The sequence below is a fragment of the Zeugodacus cucurbitae genome, chromosome 3 (genome assembly GCF_028554725.1).
Source record: "Zeugodacus cucurbitae isolate PBARC_wt_2022May chromosome 3, idZeuCucr1.2, whole genome shotgun sequence".
NCBI classification, from domain to species: domain Eukaryota; kingdom Metazoa; phylum Arthropoda; class Insecta; order Diptera; family Tephritidae; genus Zeugodacus; species Zeugodacus cucurbitae.
This window is the reverse complement of record NC_071668.1, coordinates 52,242,188-52,256,394: the sequence shown is the minus strand read 5'-3', so window position 1 is coordinate 52,256,394 and position 14,207 is coordinate 52,242,188. Positions and strand designations below refer to the sequence as shown.

Here is a 14,207-nt window from a genome sequence, read left to right as displayed (position 1 = left end):
ACTTACGTATGTATGTTTGAGCGTGTGTGTGTATGCACAAAACGTATTTTCGAAATATTTATATTAAAGAAATAAAAAAAAAATTGTTATGATCGCGCCAAGTGTCATCGTCGCCATCGAGAGACATTTTGTTTTGTATGAGTTTGCACGCTTTTGTTTGTTTGTGTGTACAAAACAGTTCATTTTGGTGAAATTGAGGCAGCACATAAATCAATTTTAAATGTTGTCACCTCAAGAGTGGAATAATTCTGCTGGTAAACCTATTTGCATAAAGGAATAAACAGAAATATGTATTTTGGCTGTTTTTTTTTTTTTTGCTTTAATTGTGTGTATGTTTGCATGTATGGGAATGCTATTTAACGGTAATCAGTTTGGAAATTCGATTGGAGCACAAAAACGTATACAAATAAATGGCACTAGTGTTCATAATATTACGGACACAGGGTCATTTATATAGGCTAATAATAAATAAATATCATATCCTTATAAAGAAAACAAATTTTAAACAAATTTCCAATTATTTTTCCAATTTTTATCATCATCGAGTGCGATTATAGTGATCTTTCAAGTCTTCATTTCTTTTCATTGATTTGTTATTCGGTGAATTGATCATGAGTTCGTGCTGCACAAACCACTTGATAAATATTGTACACTTTACAATATGTCAGAAAAGGAAATAGGAAAATATTTAGTTATATTTCGTATATGGACTTGAAAAGATTTCCACCATGTTTAGGCAATTCTTTTCCTATCACTTAATTGGTTTTTGATTTTTATAGAAAATTAATGAAAATTTTACACGGGTTAAACAAACCTTTCAAAAAACAAGTTTTTACACACTCTCCCATACATATGTATGTACTTTCCCGTTTCTTGCGTGGGTTCATTTTAAAAAAGTAAAATGAGGAATATTCCAACATGAAATTATATTTAATTGGCATGAACTAAAATTTGATTACGACCTCTAGTCTTTGGTGTTCGTTGTCTTTCTCTCTTATTATGAAGGCGTTGGGAACGTTCAGAGTTCGATACCCGAGCTTGTATATTTCTTATATTTTGTTCAGCAAGCAGCTGCGAGCGCTCTTTACTTGACTCTCTGGCACGCAATTGCGATACGAAGAGAATAACTTGCAAGACGATTTTCAGTTTCAGATTAAGATTCCATCCATCCATCACGTTGTCTTTTTGATACCCTCACCTGGGAACTATTTCCAGAAAAATGAGATTCTTGCAAAAAACATAGCCTATGTTACTCAGGGTGAATGTAGCATTCCAAAATTTTTTTGAAAACGGCACAGTAGTTTTTGATTTTTCATTACAAACATACATACAAATCTTTCCTCTTTATAATAGTAAAGCTCCGTCCGTTGGAACAAGCGATAACGACAGGGAGAGGGCAGATGACCCAATTAGAACCATTGCTACGCCTATACAGTGGAGTTAGGCGATAAGCTCGCCCGTCTAAACTACATACCACTAAAGAAAACCGCCAGAAGCACTAAATTTTACAGAAAAGATAGTAAAGATGGAGGTCTCAGGAATTACCCGACCAATAAATCATCATTTACGGTACCGGAATAAAACTCTTGCGCTAATACTCGATTGGAATACACCTTATCACCTCGATTGGAGGTGTGGGGTCACTCATCTATAAATTGGCGATATCGGACTATAACTTTTCAATATTTGAATAATTTATATTAATATAGAAATTAAAGAAAACTATTTTTCTTCTAATAATGTGTGTTTGTGCTAAAAATGGGGGAAATCGGGTAACCACATCTTCAAGTTCTCATACAGCTAACATTAGCATTTGTGTGAATGATATGGCTTGTTGGCGGAAATGAGAAAAATCGGTTAGGTTTTATCCCAGCACTCATAAATTATATATAATGATACAGTATAAATGTTGGTTTACATCTTATCCCGTAGTTTAACACTTCTTTCTAGTTATTTATTACTGAACATTTCCTTGTATAAAGAAATGATATAATATAAACTTTCTACTAAGTTTGTTTGAATACATACGAGGTCTGTTAAAAAATAGGTTAATTTTAATTTTTCTTAAAATATATTTATTTATTCATCAATTTCTATTTTGTCATCTTCAATGTAGTACCATTCTCAGATATAATACACTTGTCCCAGAGTTTTTTCCAATCCTTGATTCTGTTCTGTTAAACATTTTTTGGTATGCCCTTGAGCTTTCTCACCGATTTTTTTCAGTGTAGTCTTGCATCTCCTGGGCTCTTCTATTGGAACGATTAGACTTTGGTTTCGATGGTATAACTATATATTCATGATTCTTCATCTCTTAAGACCCTTTTAAGAAAAGCAGCGATCCAGTTGACGCTATTCAACAACTCCTGAGCGATGCTCATGCCACGGTTTTTTTTTTTGGTAAAAATTCAGCAATTTTAGGACGAACGTCGCTGCCCACGCTTCTGAAAATATTGCATGGCATAAGCCAATCCATCTTCAACAACTTCTCTAATAGTGATTCGGCGATTCTCCTCTATAAACATTTTCTTCACTTTCCCAACAATTTCATCGGTTGTTGATGTGCTGGAGCGCCTAGGCGAGCGTCATCATTCACATCTTCTTGACCTTCTTTGGAAAGCGTGTACCACTCACCGTATGCCACCTTCAACAATTCAAGTGTTTTGAGCACTTAATTGCATTTTCATACTACATTGAAATTTTGTGATCCATCGACAGCAGGAAACTGTGAACATAAAAAAATGTTTCTCCCTTTCTTTTAACAGACCACGTATTTTATGAGAAATCGAGGGTAATTGTATTATAAAAGTAAATTATAAAGATTAACTACAGTACTAACCTCTTCAGAGTGAAATAAGTACTAAGTTTCATCTAGTTATAAATTTTATTTTTATTAAAATTATCGCTTGGACGTGCAGACAAACATTTGCAAATCATGCCGTCTCGTCATCCGTATCTATTGTATGCAGTACTTTTCGCTTAATTGCTCATCAAAATTTGCACAAATTTTTGTTCAATTAACCGGGGAATCAATTAACAGATACCCGCTTAATTGAACAATTTGTTCAATCACAGGAATCACGCTTAATTGGACCACATAGTGAATTAAGGCGTTAGGTGGGTTTCAAAACTTGCAATATTAAAACATTATCAAACAAGTTATCAAATCGATCCGAATTAAATTTCAAGACACTTTGGAAGATCCGCCCATCAGGTCACCTGAATTTGAATGGAAAACTTTAAACGGTTTTATCTAAAAAATCAAATTTTGAAGTCAATGGACACAATTGTGTTTAAACAATTCTGTTCAAGTTTTCCACACATCTTTATTACAATTGAATTTTTTTGTTCAAAACTTGTCAAAAATACAAATTTTAATATTTTCTTTTTTCCTTCGTTCATTAAGAAGAGTTATCCATGTCCTATCGAAATATTTTTGGTTTGTTGATTTGGATGCTATCCAACAGCTGAGTTTTCGGAATTTGTAAATAAAAATTTCACAAAATACTGTTTAGATATCTCAGAATAGTTTAAATGAAATATATGACTGTACATATATATTAAAAAAAATTATAAAAATACTCATGTTTTCAACCTCTGAAACCCACCTAATTGCTTGAAGGAAAACTCATATGTATGTGCACTTAACTGCCTACAATTACATATACGGGGAAACAAATTAACCATAGGGTCAATTAAACGAAAAATACTGTATATACAACTCTACAAGTATCTCAATAAGATTTAAGTGCTACTAAGAACCATTAGATGAACAAAATTATTATTACTTATCAAACATCAATGATCATTGAGCAAATAATGAAACTGATAAACATGTGCGCTTTATCGTCAACCAATTAAGGATCAGGAATGTCCACTTAATTTTAGTTGAAAGTCTTCGTCTAAATTTTTAAAATCAATAGAAAAAATATATTGTGCATCACTTTTTGTTAGTAATTTGTCATTTGACTTATTCAAAATATTGAAACTGCTTTAAACTATGTAAGTAAAACAAAGCTTCCTAGCATTGGCCGCCATACCACTTTAATGACGTATCCTGACACGCGCTCTTGCATCGCGCACTTCTGCTAACATCTATTGTTGCTTTCAGAGCAGAGAAACGGCGAATCGAAGGTTATATTTACACTAAAACATGTTGTAAAAGCATGATTTGAAAATCGAAACTGCTTCATTGCCTATAAATCAGTTTCAACTAATGAAAAGGTCGCCATGTACTCGTATATCCACATAAACACGCGCGTGATTGCGTGAACTTCAAATATGCCCCAAAATATCATACATACACTTTGTCATACCTATATAGATGTACATACGAATCCGCCCACATATTTATTTGTATTCATTACTTTCTATTTGCGAAAGTTTCTACCTTCACTTTTACATTTGTAAATAGTTTTTGCTTGGTTTGGACACTGTTTCTGTTTGTTTGTTTGGATTTGCTATGACGCAGACGCTACCATGACGTAGCATATTTTTAGGTGTTTTAAGGGCATTTCGCAAGAATGCTGTTACGTCGCGCCAATATGCAAATTATGAGGCAAACAAACAGACAGAAAGCGTGGAGGGCATAGTGCTAAGGTTGGCAAACAATCAGCGTTTCATTTTGTTTTTTGTTTTTTCCCATTTTATTTTTGCTTAACGAAAATATATGGCAAGGGTGTGCTGTTATTTTTGTCACTGCCTGGCTGCTATGCGCATAAGCACAGTGGAAGCTATTATAACTGTAATTTATTAATGATGATATTTGTTCGCACAAAAAAAAAAAAACACTGGAACAATTAATTTTGTTTGGGCACAGAGTTTCTACACACTTTTTATTTTAGTTTACATGGTGTTCATCATGAAAAAATTTGTTTAAGGGGTTATCCTATGTGACGGCCTATATTTTAGGGATTTTTTAGAATTGTTTTTCTACGTTTTGAACACCCCCGCCTCGAAAAAATGAGCTGATTGGCTTATCGAAAATCACAAAAAATAGTGACGTTTTGATCTATAAGCTTAAATGTATGGAATGGACTCATGAGACCAAATGAATATATTAAAAATTGACTTTTGCTAGACATTCGAAAAAAAATTGTGAATTTTTTTGCTAATCCAAATTTTTTGTGAATTTGTTACATGTCATTGGATCAATCCGTTTTTGAGATACGATAGAGGAAAGTTTGAAAAACATAGTTTTTAGAAAAACTCGTTCATTGTTTCCAGCTTCCAACTCAGCGCTACGAAACAGTTTTGTCTTCAACTGCTATATCTTTAAAACGACTCCGAATTTTTTCACTTTACTACCATATTCTAAGAAAGCAATTTATGAAAAGAACAAAAAATCGATTTTTTGAGATCATCACATGGGATGACCCCTTTCAAAGTGGCAAATAGTATTAAAATTATATAAGTAAAAATAGTATATTTTTCGTTAATGTACACTGAAGCTTTTAATGCACAGAATTTTATCGAGTAAATTTTACCTCAGAAATCGGTTTAATACAAACCGTTAAAGTAATTTTAACTGATACCTGAAATTCTTTACCCGACCCTCTTTGTTTAGGTTTTCGAATTTGTCCATATTCATATTCCGCATTTTCTGAATATCACAAGCACATCTTATATTTTACCGCGGATAAATAAATAATAGATTTGTAATTCTAATATTTAAATTGAATTAATAATATTTAGACTTCCAACTCTTCGAATTCCATATATTTTTGGAAATATATTTAAAGTATCAAAAAGTGTCAGAATATTTTGTTGAAATAATTGAGTCTACCAGAATTTATTTCAATTTATAATCACCACCCTTTTCGAATGTAAGTTTTGCATACTATTTTTCCACTAACAGACCACTGTCAATTCGCTGCACTAATATATACATACATACTTATGCTCGCATTTGTGTACATTTCTATATCACTCACAAAATTTTTGACTTCGTTGTTTTTTCGTTTTTTTTTGGGGGTTTTTGAATAATTGTGGGGGTGTGTTCACAAACGAATGAGTAAGTGGTTTAGTTTAGCTTAGTTTAGTTTACTCCTGTTTTTGCATTGTGCGAGTACTACGCGATTGTTGTTGCTGTTATTGTCACATTGCTCGCCGGTGGCTTCATTACCCCAGCCCTTTGTTGCGCTTTAAGCTCTTACTTGGTACACATACACTGTTATAGTTGGTAAGCTAAAATTATTTAAGGATCGTTGCCGTGATTCATGCAAAGCGTGCGCGCACATTTCTGCAATATTTATTAAAAAACACACACACTTACACACCTAACGGTATTACAAACATAATAAAACGCTTGTTTTTTTTTGTTTGTTTGTTTCGTCTTACAAACTTCTTGTGTTTCCATTTCCGGAATAAATTTATGTGTGTAATCTTTTTATGGCGCGTGGCTAGCTTTTGTGTACAATGAGCGGGGCGGTGCATTGTGGTGACCTTTACTTTGGGTAGATCTGTGTGCATGTATGAATGTATAATTACAACAACAAATATTTCTAAATTAGGGAAGGTAATGTAATTATAATTATGTCTAAGCGCGTACTTTATTGCGTTGAAGTTGTTGTTGGCAATAAATTTTTATTTGGAATATTTTTAAATTAAATTTCTGTTTTTATTGAAGTCCATTTGAAATTATACTTTCAAGCGCATAAACTTTGAATTTTTTATCACGGTCTAAACATAAAAAACACTTTTAATATTTTAAAGGTGTATTTGCTTGTTTGTAACATCTGGTACCAGTAGGATCAATCCATTCATTTGAAAAAAGTGAAAATAAATTCGTCTTGCATCGAGTAAAATGAAAAATTTCAAATGACGAGAAATATGGATGACACCTTATATGTTGAACAAAGAAATCTATGGAATTTGGGTGATATGACTAGAGTGCGATTAATCGGCCATGGCATTGGCGTCGACCAGTATCGGCTATAAAATTCTTTCGAATATCACTTATATCAATGTTTTGTTTTTCACTTTTTTGATTTTGTAAATATTAGTTCTTCTGTTCACCTTATAAAACAATGTGGGATTCATATTTGACCGAACCAATCATAACTGGCGATAATAATTTAAAGTCTAGTATAAAGAAATTCACAATTTTTGCATTAAATGGATTTATTTTACATATTTACATAGTTTTGTTCAATAACTTTTTGGCAAAAAAAAAAAACTGACACCTGACCTGGATCTGAACAGGTAATAATCACTTGAATATTAGATGTTTGCAAAAGAACCTTCCAAACAAGCTTCCTAAGCTACTATCGAATCTATATCAATATGTGTTGCCAGTCGTTTTTCTAATTAAACACAACTCTTCGCTTTTTGGTAATTGCTTTCTTCAGACAGTCCCATTGGTGACATACAGGTTCCAATTAAGTTTAGCCCCTACAGCTAGCTCAAAATAAAGCATTCTCTGCCAAAACCACCAAACACATAGTTAAACTTTACTGACCGTCCATAATTGTTAAGCTACCGCTTATCGCAATTCCACTACGACCCTTTGCTTGGCGTTACTGAATCACTTTTCATCAACAGTAACCATCCATTTCAGAAATGTATCCATCCAGCAGCGAATCGCAGATTGACACGGGAAGGATATAAGATATATCCAAAATAAATAATGGTCTAACATCACCTCTGGCGATATCATTGATTGTATGGCTGATCTGTCACCTTTCAAGAGACGGACTATCAGCTTTGTCTGCTTCATGAGGAAATGCTACTCCGTTGGTCAACAGTTTACTTTATATATCCGTAATCTATACTAAGCATGTATCCAATAGATCATCCATCGGGATAAACAGCATTACAAATCATTTGTGGATTTATTTGCGGTTGCTATTTTATATAGCCCGCTTACTTATACAGGCCTTATAAAATAACTTGAACAGAAAGAGATTTTGCGAAGAACTCGGACAGCCACTTTTCGTTAGTCATGGACAGGGAGAGGTGGTAATCACTTGGCGCTATGTCCGGGCTATATCCGCTTTAAAAAAAGGTCTAATTCGCTCCTTTTCAGCAGCATATCGTAGGCATAACCTTTGGTCCAGAAGGTTTTTTTTTGCGTCAAATCATGCGGCACCCAAACATAAAGCTTTTCTGTGTATCCAGCCTTCTGCAGATGGTTTAAAATGGTTTGGTGACTAACTCCCATCTCCTGGGCGATATAACGAGATGCCACATGCCGGTCTAATTCAATGTTTTCCATTATTTGATCGGTATTCGTCGTCACAGGTCTTCCGCCAGCTGGCTTATCCATGGTGTCGTTTTCACCCGCTCTGAATCGTTGAAACCATTCCTCTGCAGTTCAAAGTGATAGATTACCAGCCTCCAAAACACCATTAATCTCATGGAATGTTTCTCTAGCGGATTTGCCTTTAACGAAGCAACACTTTAAAATATCGCGAATTTCGACGTGAGTGAACTCCATGTTTACACGTTTTGAACGCAATATCCAAACTAATCATGCATAGCGTCGTTTTGTAGGGCGTATCAAGACCTTTCAAAAATGTATAGTATTGCCAGATACGAGCTCAGTAACGCTTTATACATAGCCGCGAAATTCAAAAGACAAAAAGGCGGAACATTTAATTACAATTTAATAGAGATTCATAAGCTCCCGAAGGTCCGTTCTATATCGGGAAATCGCTTGAAAGCTTTAAACCTAAGGGTTTATTATGTATTGAATCTGAAAATATTTACATCCAATAGGAAATAGGAGGAGACCGTTCTGAAGCTCAATTTAGAAGCTAAGTCTAAGAACATAATTAATGGACCTTGTGGGCTATTAGTGGATGTATTTATAAATAGTTGTTTACAGCTTTTTGATCTTAGTTAGAGTTTTTGATTATTACTAGTTTAGTTGTGCGTAAGTTAAAGAATTAAATACCTGTAATGTGATGCGAAAAAAATGTTTAAAGAGTCAACCTCCCTGCCCCTGTCTTATGAAAATTTACCCTTTTGCGAAAAAAGTGCAGTAATGACTAACCATAATATTTAATTTACTCGCTGTTAATATTTTTCCACAGAGTGGTATTGAGTTGGCGCTCGTACCCTCATATCCTAAAAACCATTTGCATAAACGAATATCAGTGCGCTCGCAAGTACGTACCTACATTAGTGAGAAGTGCGAAATCAAATCATCATCAATCAAAAGTGCTGACCTTTGCATTCATTTAGCCACCAAATATGACGACTACAGTCATTTATTCTCACCGTTTGCTCTACTCTTTCGTCTGCAGCAAAGTGGGACGCCTTAATGACTTGGTGATTTCCACACCAATGACTTTAAGATTTCTATATGAAAAATTAGAAATCATTTGTTGCCACCTTTTTCCCTTATGATTCAAGAAAAATGTATTCTAGGTATGCATACATTACATAACATCGGCTTGGTTGGTGGCCGAGGATGAGTGGCAAGCGCCAATATGCCGCAAGTTGTGTAAGGTCGCCCTTATCGCTTGCTTGCTGCTGCACTACATAGTATTCGTAGTGCTTGCCGCCTCAGCGCTGCGCTGCGTTGCGTCACGAAGTGTTGAAGTGAACTCTCAGACGACCCCGATCATCGAATGGCAAAGCACAGAGCAGTAACATGCGCTTAAATGTTTATTAGGCTAGAAATTATGTAATTATGATAAAATCTCTAATGAATAGCCATTGAAAGGCATTGTGAGTTCTTTTGTTTCGGTCAAGGATGAGTTTCGCTTTGTGGCGTGTGCTTGTTGGGCCAGCGCTGAGATTTAGGATCATCGATTCCCCTTCTTCTAGTGCTTATTATTATTTCTATATAAATTTATATGAAATCATACTATTTGTACATACATATGTACATAGATATTTATAAGAAAGTGTGGGTGGCTACTATATTTAGGGCAACAAAAGGCTCGAAGACGTATTTGTTTAAAGCAAAACCGCGACAGAAAAGCCTTTTTATATTAAAACCCACTTGAGAAGTGTAAAAAATTACGTCAGTCGATATAAAAATATCTTAATATATATTTATTGACGAAAGTGCTAAATAATTTCCATCAACTCTCGATTTGGTCTCACCAGAAGAAGAGGTCTCAGGTGTCTAAACTCTATATATTACCTTGTTATTCATACGTAATTCTTTTGACGTTGGTCGATACAGATATTGATTCTAATTCTCCGTAATCGTTTTTGGTAGCCGGTCTTCTCACGCCAATAACGCCTAGAATGTTGGTTTCCAACAGGGCTATCAAAGCTGGTTTATTAGTATAGACTATTTAGGATAGGATTTAGGGACCAAAAATGTTATGATTCAACCCCAGAAAGTCAAACTTTTGAGTGTTTTATTTTTTCTTGAATCACCATCAATTCTTTTAATCAGAGATCAATCTTTTCAAAATTGTGTTCAGTTCATTGTAAGAAGAGATATTTCAAAAGCGATTCTTGAGGAATTTATATTCTTTCGTGGAACACCATTAATTAATTTAGCTGTGGATTATGTTAGATTTAATGAGCAACGCTATATAATGATACGTAACCACCTAAACTAAAGGGTGATCTATTTCGAGGTTCGCTACTTTTTTAAAGAAAAAGCTCAAAAATTCAAATTTAACGGGGAATATTTATTATCATTCGAAAGAACATTCTTTATTTTTAAAAGATTATCTCTGTCACATGATGACAGCGACTATGTCTCTGGTGGTCCATACGTTAAATCCAAAACGTAAAATTTCTGCTCACCAGAGTGTTCTTTCAATAAATCCATTGATTGATGCGATGTATGGAAAGTGGAGCCGTCTTATGGAAGCCAAATGTCGCGGTCATTGCGTACACTCTGATACGGCTAATAATGGTGGTGTGTTGCAAATAGTACGCTCAGTAGGCCGAATATGTTGACCATAAGTTTACCGAAGCGCGCATAAATGTAGCATCCGATCTAAATTCATGATTAATACTATCATGAAAATTATTACAGTTATAGTTAAGTATTAAGTAGCTCTGATAGATGATATTATCAGAACGGAGAAGTTTTTAAAATTTCAAACTTTATTTAAAATCAGATGTCTCCATCCCTACGGAAATTGTTATTTTATCCATTCTAATATTGGTGCATATGGAAATTGAATTATCTGGAGCTAGATTGCTAGATTAGATGATGAAACCATTAATTTAGAGTTGGCGAGGATTTTTAAGACAAAAATCCGTGTGCAACTTTCAATATCATATATGATTACATTTGGTTTGGTAATATCCAAGTGCTACTTCCATCACGAATTAGAATTTTGATTTCACATAGAGAATTCGTCTTTTAAAGAGTGTTCTTTAAAGAGTATTTAATCGAAATCTTTTAAGATTAAGTAAAATGGGTCGGGTTTATTGTGAACTTTTATTATTACTATCTGGATGATTGACAGTTCTTGATAGAAATACGACTTCGTTACCGTTACGTAGACCCGACTGAGTGTGAACGGTATATTAAGAACTTAGGCCACTATTACATTTTACTCCACAATTTAGTGGAATAGTTAGCGAAGAATATTCTCATAATTTATATAACGCAATTAATTAATTTATTTGAAGTAAATTTCAAATACCAAATATTTACATTTATTTCTTCTATTATTACAGCAGAACTTCCACTTTCCACTACACTTTTCGATGCCCATAAAAACGATTAAGATTAAGAGTAAATGATGTCCTGGATAGACGAATTAGAGATAATCACCACTTTCCAAAATCAACTGAACAACAAGTGCTTCTCAGCTTTGGTGCTTCCTTCCACAACGTTGTCTTCGAAATTACAAACTTCCGCTGGAAATGCAATTACGCGTATTTTACTGTTGTTGAATTGAATTCATCCTGCCAAACATATAGATAAATTGCAATGCATGCTAATGTCACATCGGATCGTGGTGGTGGTGGCGGTTCATGGCGTCTGCCACCTGATGAAACACTGCAAGTACAAGATCCCAAACAGAAGAATGACGATTTAGATTTGGATGAAGGTCACAATTGGCGTAGCATCATATTTTCGCTATTAGTTATTAGTTTTGTAATAGCCGGAATTATAACCGCAATTTATCTATTAGGGTGAGTGATATTCACATTCAATCCACAATTCACCACATTACAATTACACGATAATAACTCAACTCTATACTTGCAGTTATGTCGATGAATTACTGTATTGGTCGGGGCGTCGTATGATACTCGACGAGTACCTGCAGGGCGATTTGACGCCCAAACGTCTACAACCCGCTTGGGTTACAACGCGTAAGTATGTCTTCCAATCGGATGACGGCGGACTGGCCATTTTGGATACGACCAGCAATTCGGTTAGCACGCTCGTTACGAATCATACGCTACGACAGTTAAATGTGCGCGGCTATCAGTGCTCACACGATCTGCGATATGTTCTATTTAGGCATAATGTTAAGAAGGTATGTATGAGACATATTTTCTGCTTTTGATTTATGAAATTTATTAAAATACATCTCTGAAAATGGCTGAATACAATACAACACGCGGTGACCTTACAATAATCTTTAAATATAACCGGAAAAAATGGATAAGTAATATCACGTATTTTTAATATCGGCGTCAAATAGACATGGAATAATTATTTCCCTTTTCGAAAATTTCCCGGCTTTTATTTCCTGTTCCAAGTTCCTTTAAATCCTGAATCAAATATAAAGCTTTCTCGGGATTCAAATGTATCTTGTACTCTCAATTAGACCTCGAATAATAAATAGCGCGATTTTTTATCAGCTTGAAATTCAGAGAGCCTGTCCTTATAATCAAATTGAGTACTAGGACTGAATCGGACGAATTCGATTATATATAAGACAACCATATGTAAGAGGTACCGCTCCTTTGGTTTGAGTCACCTAAAACATAAATATTTTTCCGAGTATAGTGGAAGTATACTTCTCGTGAAAAGCCTACCATTCATTTGAGAGCGATTTAGAATAAAAAAAAACATGCTCGGGTGTACAATTCTCTAACCGTTTGTTTTCAGATTTTTCGAAAATCATTTACTGCATTTTATACAATCTACGACGTTGAAAACGATCACCATATGCCTGTAAAACTAAAAGATTCGCCGAAAGTGCAGCGTACGCGTCTACAATATGCCGCTTGGCTAGGCAATACTACCTCGTTGATCATCGTTGTCGACAACGATATTTATCTACGACAATCACCTACTGACGAGGAGGACATACGAATCACAAATACAGGGTATGAAAATTACATTTACAACGGTGTACCAGATTGGCTCTATCAGGGTGAGTACCAATAAGCAACAGATAATGTTAAAATTCCAAACTGAACTAAATTTGAAATTTTATAGAGGAAATATTCGAAAAACCCGAAGCGATATGGGCCTCACAAGACGGTACACACTTCATGTATGCCTCCTTCAATGACAGCAAAGTGAGTATGATGACATACCCGTGGCTGGCGTCGGGCGGTATTATCGCTGGCAGCGGCATGTCATCGGAAAGCTCATTTCCGGAAACGCGAAATGTTCGCTATCCAACGCCCGGCACCACCAATCCCGAGGTCACACTATGGGTGGTAGACATTAGCAATATGACAGACATACAATATTTTATATTGAAGCCGCCGCCTGCCTTGGATGGCCAGTGAGTATTGAATGCTTTATATTGAAGGATTTGCATTTACGAACTGCTGCTTTGCAGGGATTTCTATATAACATCGGCTGGCTGGATCTCGGAATTAAATCATCAAGTTTCTGTCGTCTACATGACACGCTCTCAAAATTATAGTATAATCGCCACTTGTCTTGCGGACACAAATTGGACATGTATAGAGGTAATCTAGAAATCCTGGTAGAAATTGGAAAAGTTTCTTATTTTATTGACAGAGAGCAGGTTTATTAAAAAATGTTAGAAGTTAACTTTGCTCTTATTTGTATACATTGTTTTACCGATAGTTAATCAAAGAATAATATAAAGGCATGGCGATACTCTTCTGCAGTTTTTAAGTTTTATGTATCTCCTAGCTCTATTATAAACTAAGTTCCGAAAGTTAAGTTCTAGTATATTTTTATCGGTGGTCGATTTTAGTTGAATCAATCAGACGATATAAAGATTTGTGTAATTGGGTAATACAAATAAATAGATCTTTGGAGTCAATGTAAAGAAGATAGTTTTTAGATGTAGGCATGTTTAAAATATATCGGGTGATCCAAGTAGAGGTACTTTTTT

General features: G+C 34.8%; 1 protein-coding gene across 5 annotated transcripts in view; it reads left to right on the top strand.

Moving 5' to 3' along the window:
• Nucleotides 1-14,207, top strand: part of Dpp10_1 (prolyl endopeptidase FAP) — a 48,675-nt gene that overhangs the window by 27,523 nt on the left and 6,945 nt on the right. For 4 of the 5 annotated variants that reach the window (XM_054226356.1, XM_011191583.3, XM_054226357.1 and 1 more), the window contains exons 3-7: nt 11,605-12,066; nt 12,143-12,416; nt 12,995-13,262; nt 13,328-13,622; nt 13,680-13,812. In XM_054226356.1, the coding sequence (XP_054082331.1) occupies nt 11,861-12,066; nt 12,143-12,416; nt 12,995-13,262; nt 13,328-13,622; nt 13,680-13,812 (1,176 nt within the window). In that variant the 5' untranslated portion in view covers nt 11,605-11,860. The remainder of the gene's footprint in view (nt 1-11,604; nt 12,067-12,142; nt 12,417-12,994; nt 13,263-13,327; nt 13,623-13,679; nt 13,813-14,207) is intronic. The other variant, XM_054226360.1, reaches the window with a different exon arrangement.